General features: G+C 41.8%; 1 protein-coding gene across 1 annotated transcript; it reads left to right on the top strand.

Annotated features, from left to right (window-relative positions):
* The first annotated feature begins 488 nt into the window (after nucleotides 1-488).
* Nucleotides 489-20,113, top strand: gpr37b (G protein-coupled receptor 37b). Its single transcript, XM_061714797.1, has 2 exons — nucleotides 489-2,212; nucleotides 16,531-20,113. The coding sequence occupies exons 1-2, from the start codon at nucleotides 1,244-1,246 to the stop codon at nucleotides 17,347-17,349; spliced, it is 1,788 nt and encodes a 595-aa protein (XP_061570781.1). The 5' UTR covers nucleotides 489-1,243; the 3' UTR covers nucleotides 17,350-20,113.
* The last annotated feature ends 1,817 nt before the right edge of the window (nucleotides 20,114-21,930 follow it).

Genomic DNA, 21,930 nt, shown 5'->3' with positions numbered 1-21,930 from the left:
TGCCACTGGGCTGTTCACGCCAACACATTTCTTTTTATAAGTGAACAAATCTCAATGTGGCTCGTTATGTTATGTTAAATAAATGAGATTAGACTGCATATGCTTAGACGTGTCCCGGGGCGGATCTCCCAGCGCCGCCTGTGCGCAGACATTAGTGTAAAGGCTGATTTATGGTTCCGCGTTACACCAACGCAGAGCCTACGCCGTAGGCTACGCCTCGCCTACGGCGTAGGTGCTGCGTCGATTTAACGCAGAACCATAATTCAGGCTTTACAAACGGGGTAAATGTGGATATTAGCGCGTCTCGTCGGGCGTGGCAGGCTGGTCTGCCGTGGGGGGGGCAGAGACGGGCTCTGCTCCGTGATGGATGAGGGATGACAGATCGGGGTTAGCCGCCAGGGGAGCCCATTTTTTTGCCTTGCAGCGAGCGAAAGGAGGAGAGACGTCGGACGCAGAGGAGGAAGAGGAGGAGGAGGAAGAGGAGACGCTTCAGCCTCACTTCACTCCTCTCTCTGCTCCGGCATCGCAGCCTGCTGGGCTTTTCCACCCTGGGCTGCACCCGCATTGCTGCTGCTGCAGACCCAACCCACCACATCTGCTCTTTTGTTGCTCTTATCAACAGCTGGAAACGGATTTGTGCGCTTTTGGGAAATGCAAAAATACCCCCCTCCCTGCATGTTATTTCACTCCGGATCTCGCCACTGATCCTCCGTCTCTGTCCTTTTTAATGTCAAGACTTTGCAAACGGCAGTGATCGGGGAGGAGAGCACCACTGCTGCTGCTGCTGCTGCTGCTTGGATATTACTCACAAGTTTGCAGAGATTACATCTCAAATGTAGCTGTGTTTTTTTATTTTGTTTTTACAGCTGGATTTACCTCTTGTGCCGTCTCCACCATGGGTGTTGACTGATCGGAATGGTATCTTTTCAGCTGCCATCAAAAGGAATGAACCCCTGAGGACTGAAGCTGCGCTCATATTATCATATTCATCTATTGGTCTTCAGCAGGAGGGTCCCCCCTTATGAGCCTGGTCCTGCTCAACGTTTCTTCCCTCCCAAAGGGGAGTTTTTCCTTGCCACTGTTTGGCTTAAGGCTTTTCTCCCACTAAGGGGGGTTTTGACCTGCCATTGTTTATGTAATAATTGCTCGGGGGTCATGTTCTGGGTCTCTGGAAAGCACCTAGAGACAACTTTTGTTGTATTAGACGCTATATAAATAAAATTGAATTGAATATTCCTGGATCATGCAGATCCTGCCGCCCGGGACGCTATTCGTGTTACTCGCCCACACACATGTGCTGTTATCCCTGAGAAATTATGGAGAGCTTCCACGTGAGGAGGACGGCGACTCCTCCAGGACTTTTCCTCGCCAAAGCCAAGCCCGGGACCGCGCGCTGCTGCTGCCCGGCTACGCCACAGGTGCGCTCCTCCGGGGGGGCCTCAACTCCACTCACCCGGGGAAGAGGGGGTCCCTGGGACCAGTGAGGAGACACAACAGATTCAATAGGAGCGTGACCCCCGCGGAGGATCCCGGCGGCGTCTCCCACTGGGACGCGCCGCGCCACCACAACAAGAGGATAAAGTTGAATGGAGCTCTGAGCGGAACGCCAGCAGGTGGACGCCACAACAAGTCTCCCTTAATGGGACGAGGGGGGCTGGAGGAGGGAGACAGGCACACGAGAGGCACAAAAGATGAGCAGAAAAAAGCCTGGAAGAGGGGGAGAAACAGACAGGACAAAAGCCCTGCGGTCATGGCTCAGGCTTACGCGTCGCCGTGGGAACCGCTGCCCAAGCCGGTGGCCCTCACCTCCACCGACCTGCCCTTTGACCTGTTTACAAGGAGGGCCGAGTTTTACACCGTCAGGGAGGAGAACCCCTGGGACGCCACGCCGATCACCCCTCCCGGCTCGCAGGACTTCGGGGATGAGATCAAGAACCCTTTTTACCCGGTGACCAGCGAGACCTTTGGCGCGTACGCCATCACCTGCGTGTCCGGGGTCATCTTCCTGGTGGGCATCGCCGGCAACATCGCCATCCTCTGCATAGTGTGCCAGAACTACTACATGAAAAGCATCTCCAACTCGCTGCTGGCCAATCTGGCCGTGTGGGACTTTGTGCTCATCTTCTTCTGCCTACCCATGGTGGTTTTCCATGAACTGACAAAGTCCTGGCTGATGGGGGAGTTTACCTGCAGAGTGGTGCCCTACGTGGAGGTAATTCTGTCTCTTTGGTCTCAGAAGCATTTTCCCTAAAGCCTTTATCCAGTAAAGATGCTTAATCAGTGTCATTTATCCAATATGTCTGATTGTGATCACACCTCCTAAGTGGCAATAGAAACATGTCTGGTGGACCCTTGGCTGTGGGACAAGTAGATATCTTGAATACACTGAATACATGAGTCTAATTTGAGTGAAGTTTCGCTTTAAAAGCCCTGACAGGCCTTGAAAGTATAGGCACAATCACAACAAAACACCTCTGCCAGCAACATACTGTTTCCTGCAAAACCTGCTGCAACACAGTTTCATTTATCCCTCAAGGCATTCAAAAACACACCAAAAAGCACCGGGTGACGTGACACCCACTCTCCTACATTCATTCTTTTATAAGATCTAATGGTTCCTTCCTGTAATAAAATTCATTCAGGTCCCGCCCTCTATTATGAGTTGTAAGGATCTGCAAGGTGAGCTGTTTACAGCAGCTCATGCCTTCCCTTTGTGTGCTTAGCAACCGTAATCACACCAGTGTCAGATTGAGCCTCTCAATGTCTTTTGTGTAAAAGAAGTCTTTCCATCCCAGGGGTCTTAAGCTTGTTTTGAATCGCTAATGACGCAACCAGCCTCGAGGAGGGTTAAAGGCAGCAAAAGTTAGAAAAAGAAGAAACTCACAGACAATTTAGGTTAAAAAAAAATAACACAGTGAAATAAATATAAAGTAGGTGGAAACTAGATGTGAGGAAGAAGCCTGATGTTCTCCAGCTCTCCGAAGAGCTCAACTTTGCCTCCACCCTTGAGCATGAAGTAGTACAACAGGCAGGAAAGGTGCTGGAAGCCTGTAGGGGGTTACACAACTTTGTCAATTTATTTTTTTATTTGAGCTCTTCATTTTTGTTTATTTCGGCTCCTGTAATGTTGCTTTTACTTTTACCACTTCCAGATTGGCTCTTACCATTAAGCAATTTTTTTCCTCTTTCTTCATCATCTTCCTCTTTAAAGAGCTGCTACTGTTTACTACTAAAATACATTTATCCATATGTATTATCTGTCATAAGCATAACTTGTTTCAAATAGTTAAAAAAGGGAGATGGTTTTTGGATTTCAGCTCAGTGGGTAGTTCTTAAAGGTTTTAATGACAAAGCACAATATGACTGACGTCAGATATTTTAAGGTGCACCTTAACATCTGGTCGTAGTTATGCAAGACAGATGCAAGGATGTTCTCTGAAAACAGGAAAATCTCATGTTACAGCAGGTGATTACAAAACTTAACAGCAAATAACTGAAAAATAAGCCATGCAAGATAAAATGGCTTGAAATATAAATAGCTTTTAGCAATAGAAGTACAAATGATCAGAACCCCCCTGTGAAGCCACATCTTATGAATGGTTCATGCCTGTTCACTAAGGAAGAGTTGGACAGACTAGCCAGCCGTCCAGAGACTTTGCTGGAGTCTCTCAATTTTTTTTTATTTTTGACATGAGGGCATTTTTTACATATTTGTTTTATCAGATCCTTTTTTATAAGACAATTTTGGTAGAAATTATTCAGAAGAAGATCAGCTAAACCTTGAAGGGACACTTGTTGCATTCAAATATTGGTCCCAGTTCGACATAAAACAGCATAAGCAAAGAAAATCTTCGGGCTTTTGCCTTTTCGGGGTTGCTGTAGGAGATTGTTGTGCTTTGGTTTTACGTCAGGTGCCGAGATCGGCACAGCCCCTCCCATATATCCGGCTTTTGACCCGTTGGCCAAGGCAATGGGGGCATCATGAGGTTGATTATCAGAGGCAGGAATCTGTAGCTTTCAAAAACACATCTTTGTACAGTTTTGTTTAAATGACTCATTAATGCCACGGCTCAAATGTAATCAGTTCTGCTGCTGATGGCAATAATACTGTCAGTGAAGTGGAATGAAAGCTCAGAGTGGATTCAGTTTGCTTTGATTTCATGTTGTTAAAACTAGCTCTGGGATACAGTTGCAGAGGCACATTTTTATGTTCACCATATGTGAATATGAGCATGACTTGTGAAATGACCTTCAAAGCCACTCCATGCAGCAATACCAGGAGACATACAGTAAGATACCATGAAATGCACCTCTAGTGGGATAAAATGGTATTACAAGATGTGCCGGCTGATCATCCCTCAGGTTTTAGCATCTTAGCAATGCTGCAGGTTAGAATTATAAGGGCAAAGGCCCATTGACAGTGTCGTTATTGCAATTTTATTGTTGATAATATGCCCTTACTGGCTGTTGCTCTGTTGCACAGTCGGCTTTCTGGCACAGACATTATGACTGCATGTGCTTTAATTGGTGTGGGATCAGAGAGAAACTGACGCCCTCCCTGTGTTACCACATATGATCCACCGAGGACCACGGGACATTATTCACTATCCTAACTAGCACTCTTTCAGCAACTGGACCAAATGACTATTTTTACAATTAACGTGTTTGTAAAAAAGTGGCGCTCATTTGTATGTTGTTCACGTGTGGATTCATCTCTCAGGACATGGGCGCAAGCTCCCGTCTCTGTTTATCTGAGTGAGTGTGCATGCATGTGTCAAAACAGGCCGTGAGTTACGCACCCCGCGGCCAACACTCTCCCTCTGGAACACTCAGAAAAACACACACACACAACCACACACACACCACGGAGTGACTTCATTCCTCACTTAACCCAAACCGACTCACAGGAGACACAAACATTCAAAATGAAGACGCACAGACTCAGTGTGCATATGCACTTAAAGCACAAACACCACAGACATGAGTGCAAAATCAAAAGATTTTATAGATAATGTATGAGCGTCCGCTGAGGGAGAAGCGTCCCGTGGTGCGGCCTTCAGTAAACCTTGTTTTATTCAGTGTTCAGTGGAGTGTGGAATTCTCCAAACCCCAAACAAAAAAGCAATCTTCTGGTGTTAGATGTGAGAAACCACTGCTGGTAAATTGCGAGAATTCTGCAAAAAAACAAAATTCAGGTGACAGCCGGGCTGAATTATCTCAGATTGGCTGTTGTTCTGTGCCTGTCCAGGCAGCACACTCAAGAAAAACTCATTGGTACCTGCTGTTTTTGTATCACATAGCAGTTTCATTAAGTAAGGACATGTGACTCGGCTAAAACAAAGAAATATGCATCAATAGGACAAACAAACACTATATTCTGATCCTGAAATTAGTCATGCTCATGAGATTTGTAATTATTGCAAATGTATTTATGGTCCAGCCAAATTAGCCTTTTTATAAGCAAATAAACATCAATGTGGTCACATGTTTTACTGTAACCTGATCTACAGCTAATTAGCAGTTGTCTTCATGGGACATAAATCTAGAAACTCCCTGTAGATGCCTTCTCATTAGTGCTTATACAGTCCCAGTAACAGCAGCACCATACTGGTATGTTCTCTATATTTGAGCCTTTGTTGTCTGCATTGATTGAAAATATATATTCATAGATGTTTTCTAATTTGACAGTGCTGGTTTCATGTTATGAGACTTTTATAACCTCTATAATCCCCCCATATTGATGTGCAATGATCCCTTCTGCGTGGAGTTTGCTTGTTCTCTTCACATCCTCGTGGGTTTTGTCCATGTAATCTTGCTTCCTTACCTAGTCCACGTTATTTGTGAGGGTGAGTGTGGTCGTCAGCCTGTCAAGGGGGTTATCCAGTCTCTCACTGATAGACTCCAGCCTCCTCGTGACCCTGGACTTAATGGACAAACGGATGAAACCCTGTTTCGCATCATAATTTATTGACAGTGACCGGTTCATAATAACCAAGTAACCTAACATGCATGTCTTAGAGAATATGAGGATGGGTTTCTGCCTCCGTCTGCAAGCCACTGGAGGGATCAGACACAATCCAGGGAATTGAGGAAAATCTCTTTATGTACTGATGGAGGTTGGAATCCAATACTGAACGGTGGGAATCTTTGGGCCCTCGGGAAACACTGTCATAAAAAACAGACCTGATCTTCTTGTGTAAATTACTTCATGGGCTTTGGAGCATTTCTGGAAATCATTGTCTGTCGCTGCATGCACATACACAAGTTCAAATTCTAGCATGGTTATAACTCCACCTTCTCTTAGGCCAAACTTTATTTGGAAAAAAGGGATGCTTTGTGCTTTGGCTCAAAAGGGACCATCTGGTTTCTTCGGCTGCTTCAAAAGCCATGATTTGTGGTGGTATGGAGGTGCTTGATATATAAAGGTTTTAGAACAACAGTGCCAGTTGTGCCATGGGAAATCATGTTGAAGTAATCAAAATATTATCTTGTACACTTTTAGGTGTTATCTGAAAAGACAATTAAGGGTTAAGGAGTCGGCTGCAGCTCACACTCACCCATAAGCCCAACTTCTAAAAATCTAACTTCATCTTTTGCTTTATGTTGCAATCATCTCGCCTTAAAGAAATATCCTCAAAATAAATTTAAGTAATTTTAATGCTATATTGTGTTCAAAAGGTGTATAAAAAGGACTGTACGTCTGTACAAGTTGACTAACAATTTTGCACATAGTACTATCAATAGACACAAAAGAGAGGGGTTCATGACCTCTGTTTCTAATACTTGCATAGTATGTCATAAATATAAAAATACCAATCCCGGTCTATAGAAGCAGAGGGCATGAACTCTCCTCCTTGCTTTGCTGCTGCCAGAAATGGTAGGCCACATCTGCTATGGTACACTGGTCTTCTGCAGGGAGGGAGACAAACAGACTATTGAAGGAGGGCAGGAAAGAGACAGAACAATAGACTGGTGGAGGGAAAGCAAAGAGAAAAAGAGAGGAGGCAGAACAGGACTGCATAGAGCCAGATAGAAGCAGAGGTAGGCACGCATGGTTTCGAAAAAGGTGGTAATGGCAGGACATGCATCAGCTTGACACATTCGATACCCAGCTACACAGTCGAAACGTGCACACACACACATGCTGGCTGCGCTTTGAGGCTTTTGCAGACTTTCAAGACAATTTCAAAGAAGCTAGAGAGAGCCTAGATGAAATTTGAGTTTTCTTTTGATATGTTCCAAAATAATAACTTCCAAGACAACCTTTTATGAGATATCCACCATTCTCCTCTTCTCTGAATACAGTCCATAAAAATAGGACACGTCTCTCACTGCAAGTCCTTATCTCTTCCCATCCCCGTGCTACACGTCCGCCTGTCGTTTCTAGCTAACTAACTATCCCGTAAACACACACACACACGCACAGTAACACACATACACAAAGTCAGTAGAGTGTGCTGATGCTCCAGATGGGCGGGAAGGCCTTGCCACTACAGATCACTGCCCGCGGCTGTTCAAGCCCCCAACCCCTCCTTTCCTATGCATCAGCTATCTGTGATTAGAAACAAGCCCCAGGGGGAACACACACACACACACACACACGCACACACACACACACACGCACACGCACACGCACACGCACACACACACACGCATAGCACACACTCTTACAAGTAGTATGAAAGCACTGGCCACACACAGGCACACTTTCTTCATGTGCTCATGTGATTACAGCGTATACAGTGCAGACAAAATATATTCTCAACTTGTCTTATGAGGCAGATGAATTATTGTTAATACATGTAAATTATTCAGAGTATGTAATTAGCAGCTTTACATTATGCATGATGGTAGGATCTGTGTCCATGAATTAAGAAGATACTATGTTTCCAAATGTTGAGAAGTATCATCAGCTTTTCATCATGATTGCAATTGCTGTTGGGCGCAATTAACTAAATTGATTGTTAACCAAGTAAATGTGAACTATTTACTGGATAATTATGATGTTGAAGCTTCAGATCACCTTGGACCGGGTCAGCATGTTGCAAGCCTTCACAGATTTGTGCAGGGTATTGTATGAGGGCTTTTGTTGTTCGTATCCCGCCAACGGCACGCTTCCAGGCAGGAGTCAATGACCCGCGACGAGATTCTTCCAGCAGCTATTACACACTGAGAGCAGAATTCACTTTCTTTTTTTCGTCCAGGGGAAATCTGCCACAGGTTAGGATATGATTTTGTGGAAGATAAATTTGTTTCCTGGAAGGAAACAGCCCGAGTCCCATTACAGAGGACTGACACAGAAATAATGAAATTTAGCGCTAACATTTAATTCACTGGAAGAAAAGACAACAGCACTTATAGTCCGAACATGCCAGGTCTGTTCATCTTAGTGGAGGAACACAGAAGTATTGATTAACTCCTTTACTTTCAAAAGTCACTCAGATGAAGACTGATCTGAAGAAGAAAGTTATTACAGAGTAGAAGAGTAAACTGAATTCTAGCACTTGCAAGCAGCATCTTCATAAAAAATTCTCATCACATGGCCACCTACTTGTAGCATTTAAAATTCCAGGCTCATGTCATCTGATAACGTCAAAACCATCTCCACGACAGCCGGAGAATCCCATCCACTGAAGCGTTCCGGTTCAATTGTCTGATATCAGACAGATTGATCAGTCTGACATTGCCTCCACTCTCATCTATCTTTGTAAGAGAACGAGTCTGACTTCCTCCTAACCAAGCACAGGAGACCTTATACAAGCCGGATTTTGACCAATCAGTTCACTCAGTAAGCGGCTAGATTTAAATGCAAGTTGAATGTGTGTTGAGAATATTTTTGCTCAATCTAGAGCAGGAAAGAAAGCATCACAATTAGGGTTGCAAAGGGGTGGAAAATTTCCGGTAAATTTCCGGAAACTTTCCGGAAACTTTCCATGGGAAGTTAAGCTGGGGAATTTTGGAAATATTCCAAATTGGAAACTTTCCATGGGAATTATGGGAATTTATGGGAATTATTGGGAATTTATGGGAATTAACTGGAAATTGGGGGTAATTTAAACAAACTGTATCATATCCAAACATAAATGTAAATATTTATTTTGTCATAAGCAGATATCCATGCAAGATAATACAAAAACATGACATTTCAACAGATTTATTTGAGTAGAACTTTAGTTTTTATTCTTGTATGAACAATTATTTTAATGAACAACAAAAACATGAATGTTGAGTAAATACTAACTAACCCCACTCCCCCACCCAATCAAAAAGTAATGCAAGTTAAACATTAATACCATTATAGATCAAATATATTTACCCCATAATATTATCAAAACTTACTTGACTTTATATAGTCCGTGGGCTCAAATGTGTGGCTTCAATAGTCTTGTGCTTTGAGCTCAAATGTGTGGCCTCCAGGCTTCAAGAAATCACCTGTGCATGTGATGGAGGAATGCACAGTGCCTGTAGGGGGCGTGGCCTCAATAGCCCTGCAGTAAGCAATGTGCTGTGTGCATGTGATGAGGAGTGTACTTGCATTAAATCTGGTTGTTTTAGCCAAGACTATGCTACAATATATTTCCCCCAACTATATATTAAGTTCCCTGTTAAGGGCCAACCTTCAATTCTGTAAATTTCTTATTTATTCCCGTTAATTCCCGTTAATTCCCATATATTCCCGTTAATTCCCATATATTCCCGTTAATTCCCATATATTCCCGTTAATTCCCATGGAAAGTTTCCAACTTTGAAAATTCCCGGAATTTTGCAACCCTTATTCACAATACTGTAGATTTAGTTACAACGAAAAAAGGAGAATGTTACTAATTTTGGTCTGAAAACCTGACAACTTATATAAGTGTCTCATAAACAAGGGTTTGGTTTCAATAAAGGAAACTTCTTGTAAGGAGACTGAAAATTCCTCCACGTGTAGGAGATTCAGCTGTAGGGCTGCAACAAACAATTATCTGTAAAAATACAATGTCATGTGACACAATTCAGTAACTAACTGAGGCTGTTGAGACATGTTGATGCCTTGTTAGAGTGTGTAACTCAGAGTGCTCCTAAAACTGTTGGTGTATCTAAATAATTATGATTTCTAAAATTCCCCTGCGGTACTCTGACAAGCTCTTCTCAACAAATGGAATGCGGATTGCAATATATCCGAGTGGGCCCCGTGGTGGCATTGTTCTTCTCCCTTTTTGGTATTTTGCACTATTAATTCGTCATAATTTTCCTGCACCTACAGTAGCATTGGTGTAATGGTGGTGTAATGACAGAGCAACACATACTACAATATGCAAGCATAAATAGCAACAATGAATGACCCTACACGTTGGTAGCTTTCATTGCTATGTAGAAATATAAATGAGGTGTGTTAGCTACATCCAAGTAGCAAACAGTGGAATCTACTCTGGGATTGCTGGGACAATTGTCTTTGGGTGCCCTTACATTTACTATTTTAAGAGCGTGAGTGCTTTCACTGTCACTCCTGGTGACAGCTCATAACAATGAGAACATTGTAATAGTAATAGCTGCCATCTTGTCAACGTGACTGTAGTGGTGGACACTCATTTATGTCTTCTGTCAACAAGAAGACAGCGGTATTTTAAAAAATGGTTGTGAGATTAGACACATAGATGATGAAATTACAGTCAACAAAGAGTCAGATCTTGGCAATAACATGGGAGTAACTCAGTTGATGCAGCCTAAGAAGAAAGTTTGCAATTGTCAATGCTGTTCAGAGCACAACAGTTTTATTTAATGAAGTTAATTTTGTCCTTGGCTTTGCAATTTTTTTTTTTTCAATTTTAATTTTCCATTCTTTTCGTCCGACGAAAAGAATCAGTAAGCTAAACAGCAGTTTTAAATTGGGACAGCACTCATTTAATACTGCTCTTCGTAGTCCTCGCTGTTAAAATGTACTCATGAAAGAACTTCGTATTGATTATAACCTACTTCACACATGCCCATTTTAAGGAAAGATATCCCTTTAAGGAGACTGTATATTCTTAAACACACTCTTCCAAAAATGTTGATAATTTGACATGATTGTGGAGACATGCAGACAGACACACATTCCCACTCACAAATGGGTTTTCTTGCTACCGCTCATTAGTTCTCTCTCTGGACCTGCAGTCCAGCTGACTGATGGCTGCTGTCAGAGGCATGGCCTCTCTGGTTAGAGTTATGGTCCCCTCAAAGCTGCACTGGGTCACACAGTCAACCTGGAATAAGTACCACAGGTGGAATAGCTGTTCTTGCCCAGCATCATTACTTTGAGACAGTGCATTGTTGCATTCTGACATCAGCCCATTCATCACATAATAACATCCATTACTCCTGACGGTGGTTGTAGTCACACTGTTGTTTCACATGCTCCACCAGTCCTTGTTAAGATGCAATTAATAACGTGAGCCCTTGTGCCACCAGCTCTCAAAAACCCTTTAATCAAGAGGTTAATGGGCCATTATTAAAAACGACACCAGACCAAAGTGTCCTCCTCACCTGCTGCACAGATGGACGACCATAACACGAAGAACGTGCTCTGCAGCTGCAGATTGAGAAGTTTGTGTTCATGGCTTTGGTTTTAAAATTGAATACAATAACTAAAAGGCCAAATTGTACTTTAAACAAATATTCTACAATGTTGGAAAAGCCACATATTTGTTCGCTAGCTAAGACTGTTAGCATCTGTTGGAGCCAAATTGTCATAACAACAAACTATACAGATTTTATCAGGGTAAAGTTTCAGTTTTATTTAGCTTGGATTCTTAAACAAAGGTGCTAGTATGCTGATTGTGTTGTAGTCGCAAGAAGTTTTGGCCATTTCCCCAGAATTTCACTCTTTAGCTAAATAGCTGGTTTAGCTAACCAGCTAGTTTGTTTCAGCTTTTGAACTGTGGATCGTTCATGAATGGAACTAGTCTTCTGATCTTGAGGTAAAATATAATTAGTATTGAACCATTCAACTTGGTCAGTTTTGTCTCTATTTACTCAGAGGGTTTCATTTTTATTTATAACTGTGGAAGAAATGTTAGTTATTTTTTATTTTGAAAAGAACCAGTGCAGAGCAAAAATATGAAAAACAATAATTTACAATTGAAATCATTTCCTCTCGAATCTTACCCAAGAACAGAAATATTAGCAGCTAAATTTAATTCATGTATTCACGCTAACTCATCAAAGCCAACTTCATTTATAAAGAACTTAAAAAACCACAAACACCAACCAAAGTGCTGAACTTATAAATAAAATGCATTTGGAATAAGATAAAGAAAACAAATAAAAACAGGAAAGTCAGACAATAAAAACAAAATAAAATACATTAAAAATGAATCTCACATTTGGTCAAAAATGTGAGTCTTAAGAGCCGATTTAAAACTTGCCAAAAAAGAAACCTGTCTGACACACAATGACAACGATTACACAATTTGGGAGCCACAACAGGAAACACCCTGCCCCCCCCACCAAGCCTTCGCTGTGTCCTTTGTACATCCCAGAGCAGCTGGTCAGCTGATCTGAGTGGTCGGGAAGGGCAGAGCAAGTGCAGCAGAACGAAGAGGTTGTTAAAATAAGTACTGGATTGGCCCTCTGATACATTATTATATAAGGTTAATTCAGCAGTATGTTATTGCTGTTAGCACCGGAGATGTTGGCTGGTTTTGAATGACTGCTTGTAAAGTTACCTTGAACTAGCCTGGCCTGCCATCCTAGTTATGTTTCTCTTCAATACAAATAATAGATCTGGATTTGACCATGATTACCAAGGAACAGTGCTAACAGAGGCAAAAGAAACTTCTTCTCGACACCATTGTATAGACATACAGTACAATCAATCAGAGAAACGAAGCATGCGATGTAGGCAGATTGAAAACCAGGCCGCTATCAACAAAAGGCATCAAAAATGGTGTGTGTGGAGTGGAGCAGGAATGCTAATGTTTCCCAGTAAAAACTTGTTTTATTAGCATTTCTACAGCATCTTGGTTGTTTTGAATTGTGGCTCTTAAACACTTGATGAGCCATGACATGTAGCCCTCCCTTGATTCGCTCTTTGCGATTGGTTTGGTATGTTCTGTACCGGTTCAAATGACTGAGAAGGGTACCAGATGTATTTTACATCAAATAATTTGAATGGGAATGGCTGACCAGACTAACTTTGAAAATATTTTAAAAAGATGAGATTATTGAATGGATATAGGCTCAAAATAATATTATGGATTTCAAGTTTTTATTGAAAATATTTGATCACTTGATCAGTCATTTGCCGAGATGGAGGTGGAAAAAATTGGAGAGAAACTCACCATCAGGTGGATTAATTGTCTGATTCTGATTGTTAATGTAATTCATCTGAAACCAAATCTGTTGGAAACCATCAGCTGAACCTTTAATTGTATTTCGTTTTTTAAAATGATAAATAAGGCCTATTAGATTTAGTGGAGTAGACGGTAGAATATGTAGGAGTAGACGGTAAAATACAAGGTAAAAACTGTAGTGAAATTGAAGTGAATTTACAATAACATGAAACATTTTGAGTTTCTGTCGGTGCTGTCCAGAACAGTTGCAGGCCTGAGGCCATCAGACTGTTTTCCGCCTGCAGGTAAAGTGAACATGACAGGGTCAAGGCTGCTGTTGGGAACATCTGCCACATTAGAGTTGTTTATCATACTCAGGATGTCATGGCTTATTTTGCTCGTCCTGTCTTTGCATTCCCTCAAACATTTCGCACTCCTTCATTCACATATTATCTTTTCTTCTTCTCCAATGCTTTGTTGTCTCTCACTATCTCATTTATTATTGCCTCATCTGCCCTGACTCTGGGACCATCTTGCTCCCTCTTCTCCCCTCCAGTACAAAGCTCCACTTGTTCATCCTGCCCTTGCTCTCCACCCCGACACACTGATCAAAGCTGGGTTTTCCAGGCCTCCATGATAGCCTTTAAAGTCATTCCAGCCCTGTTGTTCAAGCCATGAAATATTCACCACATGCCAGCACCTGTGCATCTGCACCTGAGGGGTATTTTGGGTTTTCATAATTGTATGGCCAGTCAGCATGGAGAAGTTGAGACATTTATGATCTAAATGTTTGTCATATAAAAGTGGATCAATGAACTATGTAAAACCATCTTGATCTGGCTTAAAACGCTACTTTATGTACAAAATGCAACCACTGCACTACTTATGTACCCCTTAAAATGCAGTAATTTCAAGCCAGTTTCACATTGAAGTCACCTAATTAAGATGTACTGCCAATCGTTTCTTTATTTTCTCCAGCTATGACTTCAAAGTGACCCCACAAAGGCGTAATGTTAGATCCCATCTGTGTGCTTTCAGAAAGCAATTTAAAGATGGTGCCCTTCCCCTACCTTGCAGTCCACTGTTAGCACCAAGTCACTAATATCTCTCATCATTAGCTGCTGAATAAATTCCAATAGCAACGCATAAAGTAGTGCTGGGCTCGATTTCCCCTATATTGCCCACACTTAGGGAGCTTCCCTGGCTGCAGGAGGAAGATGCCAGCCAGCTACATCAGGAGAAGAACAATGGCCTGGTTTCAGATGGTGGAGGCTCCTCTGGGTTGCTAAGCACAACAACTGGGTTTACCCAACAGTTACCACCCCAGGTTGAGTGACAAAATAATAATATATCCAGTCTGGCAAGTCTCAGACCACTGTAGATGAAAACCTGTTGGTTTATTTATTTATTCACTCATTCCATAAATGTAGTTTTCTTGTCGGTTTGATTGGTATTCTTAGACCGGCATCTCTTATCGAACTGATTTCATTCTCTGTGTGGACTTTGAAGTCTACGTTGCGCCCCTAGTACACCAATTCATACAGCGCTCATTTTGCGCTCTTTATACTAACAGCTGCAAAACAAAATGTTGTGCTGTTCTGTCTCCGTGGCATTTACACAGCGCAGCCGGGCACAATAAAGGCATCACAGAGGCAGAATGAACTGACTGTGCGAATGGGGCTTCAGAGAATGATAGCTGTGTTGACAATTGAAATTGACAATGTAGTGAACAGAGCAATGCAGGACATTACATGTTTTTTTCTTTAGTCTTTTTTGGAGAAAACTAGACCATGTCTCCAAATCCCAGACTCTCAGTAATGGGTAATGTGTAATAACTTTAAAGAACTGGTTCACGTGAGTAATACATTACCAGCAATTTGCTGATGCAGTGGAACCAAACAAAACCAAGGTGCTTGAAAGATGAGCATTTGCATACAGAAAAGAAATGCATCATATACGTGTGACAAATATAATATAGTGTTTAATTATTGTGCTGATTTGGCTAAAAGACTCATTACTAGATATGTGCAGGCATGATGGCAAGTAAACCTTTTTTGAACAAAGAGTCAATCTGCAGTCTCCGTTCACTCTGCTGGAGCCTGTAGGTGTTTTTTCCACCCCACTTACTCTTTGTAGTTCCATTTGGATGCCCTTCATTAGCCTGGTTAGGACCTCCATGTGTGTCAGGGTCATTCTGTTTGTGTATCTAGTCTGCATACCCAGAACATCTTGCAATGTGTGAACATCTATATCTGTGCAAGAAGTGTGTGTTTACAGCAGTAAAGCTGAGGCTCGCTAGGGCCATCTGGGGATCTGGCTGCTGTACTTAAATTTGATAAGAAGTGAGGGATGGTGGGAGGGAGGGGTCTAGCAAGAGCAACAGACGGTGCGGAGACGCGAGGGGGAGGAAATCAAAAGAGAGATAAGTGAGAGTCAGAGGGGAAGAACACAACACAGGGTGGGGATTTGATGCTGGGAAGAAGTGCATAGCCAGTCCAGCTGCAGAGGAACATTTTGCAATTTGCCCTCTGCCAAAGTGTCTGTTAACCCAAACAGATGCTTTCACATGCTGCAGATATTTTGTGCTCTGTAGACTTGTTATATCATGACCACTGAGGAAAATTAGCTGCTACATTAAACGTTGAATCATCTTCCCCCTCACTAAATGTGAGATTTCTTGTCTTTCTGTCTGTGCTTTGATGTTGTCTCTCCACACACACACACTTTCAGGGGCACTACAGTGCTAATAAGACCTTGGAGCCCTCTATTGTTTTTCTGTTGCTCCACTGCTTGTGATTCCACCAATGTCAGGTATGCCTTAGAGCATATACCATTAGTGAGAGCCCTGCTGTGAGATGAAGAAGGAATCTTTATTTTACTTACAGCTATATCTTATTTCTAAGCAATAAAACACGTTCTGTTGGAGAATAGAAAGCAATTTGTTTTTATTTATTAATCACAGCCTTGACTGTAACTCAGAAAAGCTTCACAGTGGTATTACAATTGCATGCAGATCAGTCTGCCTGGATCAGTCCTTCTGGATGCTGCTGTAATTGAAGGCTATCAATTTTAAGCTCCAGCTTTGAGCACTATAATGAACAATGCTTTTGAGGTAATTCAATGAAGAAAACTCAAAGACTCAGTAAAGTCCTTGAGACTAATGCTTCAACACTAAATGCACCATTGACTAAAATAAAGGTAATCATGAGGTTTTAAGAATTATTTTCTGTTTCCTCAGGTGGCCTCCTTGGGTGTCACTACTTTCACCTTGTGCGCTCTCTGCATCGACCGCTTCCGTGCAGCCACCAACGTCCAGATGTACTATGAGATGATAGAGAACTGCACATCTACAACCGCCAAGCTCGCAGTCATTTGGATTGGTGCACTGCTCTTGGCCCTCCCAGAGCTCCTCATTCGACAGCTAGTGAAGGAGGATACAGGACTCCCGGACGAGCCCCTAGAGGAACGCTGTATTATCAGGATATCCACCTCACTGCCTGACATGCTCTATGTGCTAGGCCTGACCTATGAGGGGGCCCGGCTGTGGTGGTGCTTTGGCTGCTACTTTTGCCTTCCAACCCTCTTCACCATTGGATGCTCACTGGTGACGGCACGCAAAATCCGGCACGCAGAGCAGGCCAGCGTGCGCAGCAATAAGAAGCAGATACGGCTAGAGAGCCAGATGAACTGCACGGTTGTGGCACTGGCGATAGTCTACGGTGCATGTGTGGTGCCTGAGAACATCTGCAACATAGTTTCTGCATACATGGCAGCTGGTGTTCCTGAGCACACCATGTCCGTCTTACACCTTCTCTCCCAGCTGCTTCTGTTCTGCCGGGCCGCCGTGACGCCTGCCCTCCTGCTTCTCCTGTGTCGCCCACTGGGCAGGGCCTTCATGGACTGCTGCTGTTGCTGCTGCTGCTGTAACAACGCCCCCTCCTCAGCCACGGCCAGTGACGATAACGAACATGAGTGCACTACGGAGTTGGAGCTCTCGCCCTTTAGCACCATCCGGAGGGAGCTGAGTAACTACACACCTGCCGGCTCCAACTGCTAAAGTGACATTACGCATCAGGGGAGGAGGATTCACTGGGCGGCTACAAGCCTGTGGCTAGAATTTCTCAGACTCACTGGGAGAGATTTACCTCACCTAGTCAACTCTCATTTTTTAATGGCTGCATGAATGAAGTTGGACACCAAAAAAGAAAAATGAAAAAAAATCACCTTCATCCAGTGGTCCTACATACCCAGCTGTCACATTTAAAAAAATGACTTCCTTTTTTCCAGAACAGCTACTGAATATCTTATTTTATTTTCATGCCTGGGGTACTATTTAACCGTGATGATTCATATTTTTACCAATCCTGCCTAAAAACTTTTAAGACTGTCAAAGAACCCTTCTATTTGGCCTTGTATGCCTAAATACTGTATGATGGTTAGTCAGGGTGGTTTTTGATGGTGGCCTGTCTAATCTGTGATTACTCATAAATTAACCTGATTATGACAATAAAAAAAGAAGCAATATTAATAGTGTAAAACAGCTTTACAGAACATGAAACTATAAGATAGCTGGTCAACAGTTTGATGACAAATGTGCTTGGTTGTCCTGACTAACATTTATAACTGAGAATACCCTGTATCATTTAACTGAAGGGAGAAATGATCAATGCCAATCATCTTAAAATTGTGTCACTTGTAAAATATGGGTACTTGGATGATTAGCTATGGTGTGCATTTTGTATATTAACTCAGATACAGTATCCACCTAAAACATGGAGGCTCACACTGCCTGTTACAATACACAATTGTGTTTACAGACTTCATAAATGTACATGTAGATATAAAGATGTTCATATAGGATCAAGGCTTACAATAATTAAATCAGCGGTTGTGATGGTTTACTAAAGGAAATCATAGATAAGAGATTGCATTGCAAAAACCAGCTGTACACAACACCACTTAGGACTGTGTATAGAAATATATCCAGTCCACTCAGACATAACTGGGCTGGTCTCAGAATACTACGAACATCGATGTGAGTGCAAGTAAAAGGTATTTAATAGTTGAATGAAGCTGAATAAGATATTGAATGGGGTGAATATGAATGGAGTGGAAAATAACAGAAAAAGGATGGACTGGTCTAAGGTGAACAGTTTCTCACTACACTGTCGTGTCATGTTACGCCTTACACTTTGGGCTGTATATACAGTATATACAATGTACAATTTCTTTTGGTGCTCTTATGATGAATGCGCTGTAAACAACAAATCCATGGGTTCGACTTAGAAACACAAGGAACTGAGCTGTGTGCTTTGCTTCAGATCACAAAGATGGATTACAGTTATCTGTGACTCTAGAAGGCATAAACAATGGAAAGGTAAAAGATGGGGGCGGGGGGCTGCGACACACACAGTTTGGAGCAATCATTGCCTTTACTGGTAGCACATTATTTTACAGAACAGTTATTTCTAGTGTTTACTAATCCACTGGGAACAGTTTCTTGTAAGTAAGATTGTACAGGTCAGTAGATACAATATTCATATTCATATTCACATTTTATTCTCATATTGGTACAGAAATATAATTACTGCTAGTGTGACATATTAATTATAATTATAATTTATAATGAAACTATATTATCAGATGAGGATCAATGCTACATCATATATACTGGAGAACTCCAGAAGGACTGTACATTTACAAGGAATTATATATTTGTACCAATTATCACCGAAAAGTTAATTTTTTACACAAAGCAGCTGTTTTATTTTTGGTATTTATTTACTATCTCTGAACTGTAAGACAAAGTGCTACTTCTGTCTCAAAATCAATTACTGAACCCCTCCCCCTACTAGTAATAGTTAGGACATAAGACAGGTTTCCATTTGTGGGAGTCTGGGGTGGTTTTACAGGGCTTTAATCATTGTTCCCATTGGGACGAACCCCCTAATAAAAATCTGAGAACCTCTCCGGGGCTGAAGCGCATCCCTGCCATTTATTATGGCACTTCAGCACAGCTCCATAAAACTGCTGGGTGGGATGTGGTGTTGACTTGGTACTGACTGGGTATGCTGTAGCCAGGAGATGATATCTTGATATCCTCTTCCAGTTCAAGTTGTTTCTACTTATTCACCATCAACATTGTAGTTTATACGACCGGCAAGTAGGATCATGGCAGCAATCTCAGCTCCTTCAGTGCTGATCTTGTCAGACTAATTAGTTTTTTTCTTTTTCTTAGCAATCATTTAAATTTTAGCGGTTGGAAAGACAGTGAACACAGAGCACTCCTGCCACCAGGTGGTATGGAGTTGTCGTCTGCCAACTCTAAATGGAGAAACAACAGAGGACTTAGGAGGACGTCAGCCCTGTTGCAATTCCAGCCTTGTGGGTTTTCCCCCAGACCCCCACTACTCAGATAGCAAAGAATGTTGGCCCAGACTTGGCTTATATCTGTGGTTTTCCTTGCCCACATTTGGCTTTGACTAATGGTATAGACATAAGTTGAGTGTGGCTGCCTAAACGTGATGACATATCCACCAGAGATGGCCCAATGCTTCCCTTTCCTGGGCCTTTGGACCACACCCGGCCCTCACGACACTTGCCTTATTCCATGTAAAAACTAGCTTTTGAAACATCGGACACATCTGGCTCATAAAAGACATGCCAAAAAAGTTTGGCCCAGTTTATGAACTCTGGGAAACCTCTGGCACTTACCATTGTCGCAACAGAGCCATAAATGCCACAAGTTGCCCACGTCAGGCCCAAATGTGCCTGCTATCTGTGAAATGGAAACCTAAGGGCTGTGTCAAATAGCCCCCACTATATACGTATATATATATATATATATATATATATATATATATATATATATATATATATATATATATATATATATATATATATATATATATATATATATACATATATATATATAGTACATAGTAGTGAATGAGTGGGCAACTTTGGAGATTGTGATTGCAAAAGTAGATTGTTAGCTAAAATATCTGCTAACATTCACTCATCCTTTCTCCTCAGGCCATCATTGGTGGCTGGTAAGAAAATTAAAAGCATGTCTTTGTCTACCTCTGATTACAGTCAATGGCTCACTTGCATACTATCACCGATGTTGCTGAAAACAGTTTTTAGCTGTTTGAGTTAGGCAAGACTAAAGAGTCCAACTGGTAAAGTGATGGTAACTGTGGAGGGCGGGGCTTAGCAAACACATAATTTTACAGTGTAAAAACACCTGTTGCTCTCTAAAAGCCTTCTAACTTCCATGACTTGAGCTTTTAAGGAGAACCGATGAAATGTTGTTTTTTTTTTACAGTGTATACATTTACAAGCGTATTGTACTGTAAATCTGTTTTCTTAAGCCTACTAGTCATATCTGGGTCAAAGCAAGGGTTAAAACCACTATGTTATTTATTACAATTTAGACATTTGAAATTTTACAGAAAACTCAACATAAACATTGAGTACATAAAGCGTTACAGGAAAGAGCTTTGGATAATAACGGAAAATTTGCTCTTTTTTGTGATTCATTAAAATATATTCTATTTGAATATACAAATCAAACATCAGAAAACTCTGAGACCCAGATGTGATGTCCTTCAGTATACTGTATATTACAATGAATTTTAGAAAACAATTCTGCACTGCCAAACACCTTCTCTGTCTGTCTCTTGTGCCCTTGTTGTAGTAGCACTCTCTCTCTCTCTGGGTGTCTCTCAGTACAGAGGCCACTTTACTTTAAGTTTCATCAGACACAGCAAGAAAAAACGTTGTAAAAGACAAATCCGCTGCCACACTTTAGCTATTAGGAGCTCCAGCTAATGAGCTCCTGGAGATCTAGGTGGAAGCATCCCTGGTTGGCACCACCTGCAGTTCATCAAGTTGATTAAAAAATGGGCAGAATTGAGTAGATCTGCAACAGAATGCCCTGTTGGCTGTTTGTCAACTCTTTTTTATCACTATCACTAACAGGGTATTGCTGGCCAATGCATAAACCTGTCCCAGTTTTTTGGCATGACACTAGCCAAGTTTTTCATCATTAAATTACTTAAAAAAAACCTGAGGAGCACCTTTTGTGTGCAAATCCATGAGGGAGTGTCGCCATTTACCACCTGCTTACTTATGGAACTTCTATGTAAACTCGTCTCTGAACCTGATTATCTCTTTTCTGCATATTTCTGGAAGTATAGCTCATAAATGGCTCAGTGTGTAGTGATGTGGTTGAAATTATTGATGAAGTGATTCTTGTTAGTCAGTGAGACGTTTATTCTGAACTTTGCAAGTTTTCTCTTCACTCTGAGCTAAATGTGTCTGTATTTGATACCTGACAATGTAAGCACACAACCACTATTGTCTCAAAGTCTAGTCACTGGTTTCTAAATAGCTTTTTATATAGCCAAAAACTGTTCCTTTTGTTTATCCAAGAACTTTATCTTGAAAACTGAATATTAAAATCCTAAATGTACTGTTTCTGGTTTCACTTGACTGAAACATTTTTATAAACTGAGCTACTTTTCCAGTCCAAGCGAGAAGCCCCGTACCTACATGTGAAAGTGTTGTTGCCATAAAGTAGACGCCATGTCCTTTTCTGTGTCGTTTGAATATCAAAATGATTGATGAAGCTGAT

This window comes from Cololabis saira, chromosome 23 (assembly GCF_033807715.1).
Source record: "Cololabis saira isolate AMF1-May2022 chromosome 23, fColSai1.1, whole genome shotgun sequence".
In the NCBI taxonomy this organism is placed as follows: Eukaryota; Metazoa; Chordata; class Actinopteri; order Beloniformes; family Belonidae; genus Cololabis; species Cololabis saira.
Note: the sequence above shows the minus strand (reverse complement) of the source record. Positions and strands in the feature narration are given on the sequence as shown.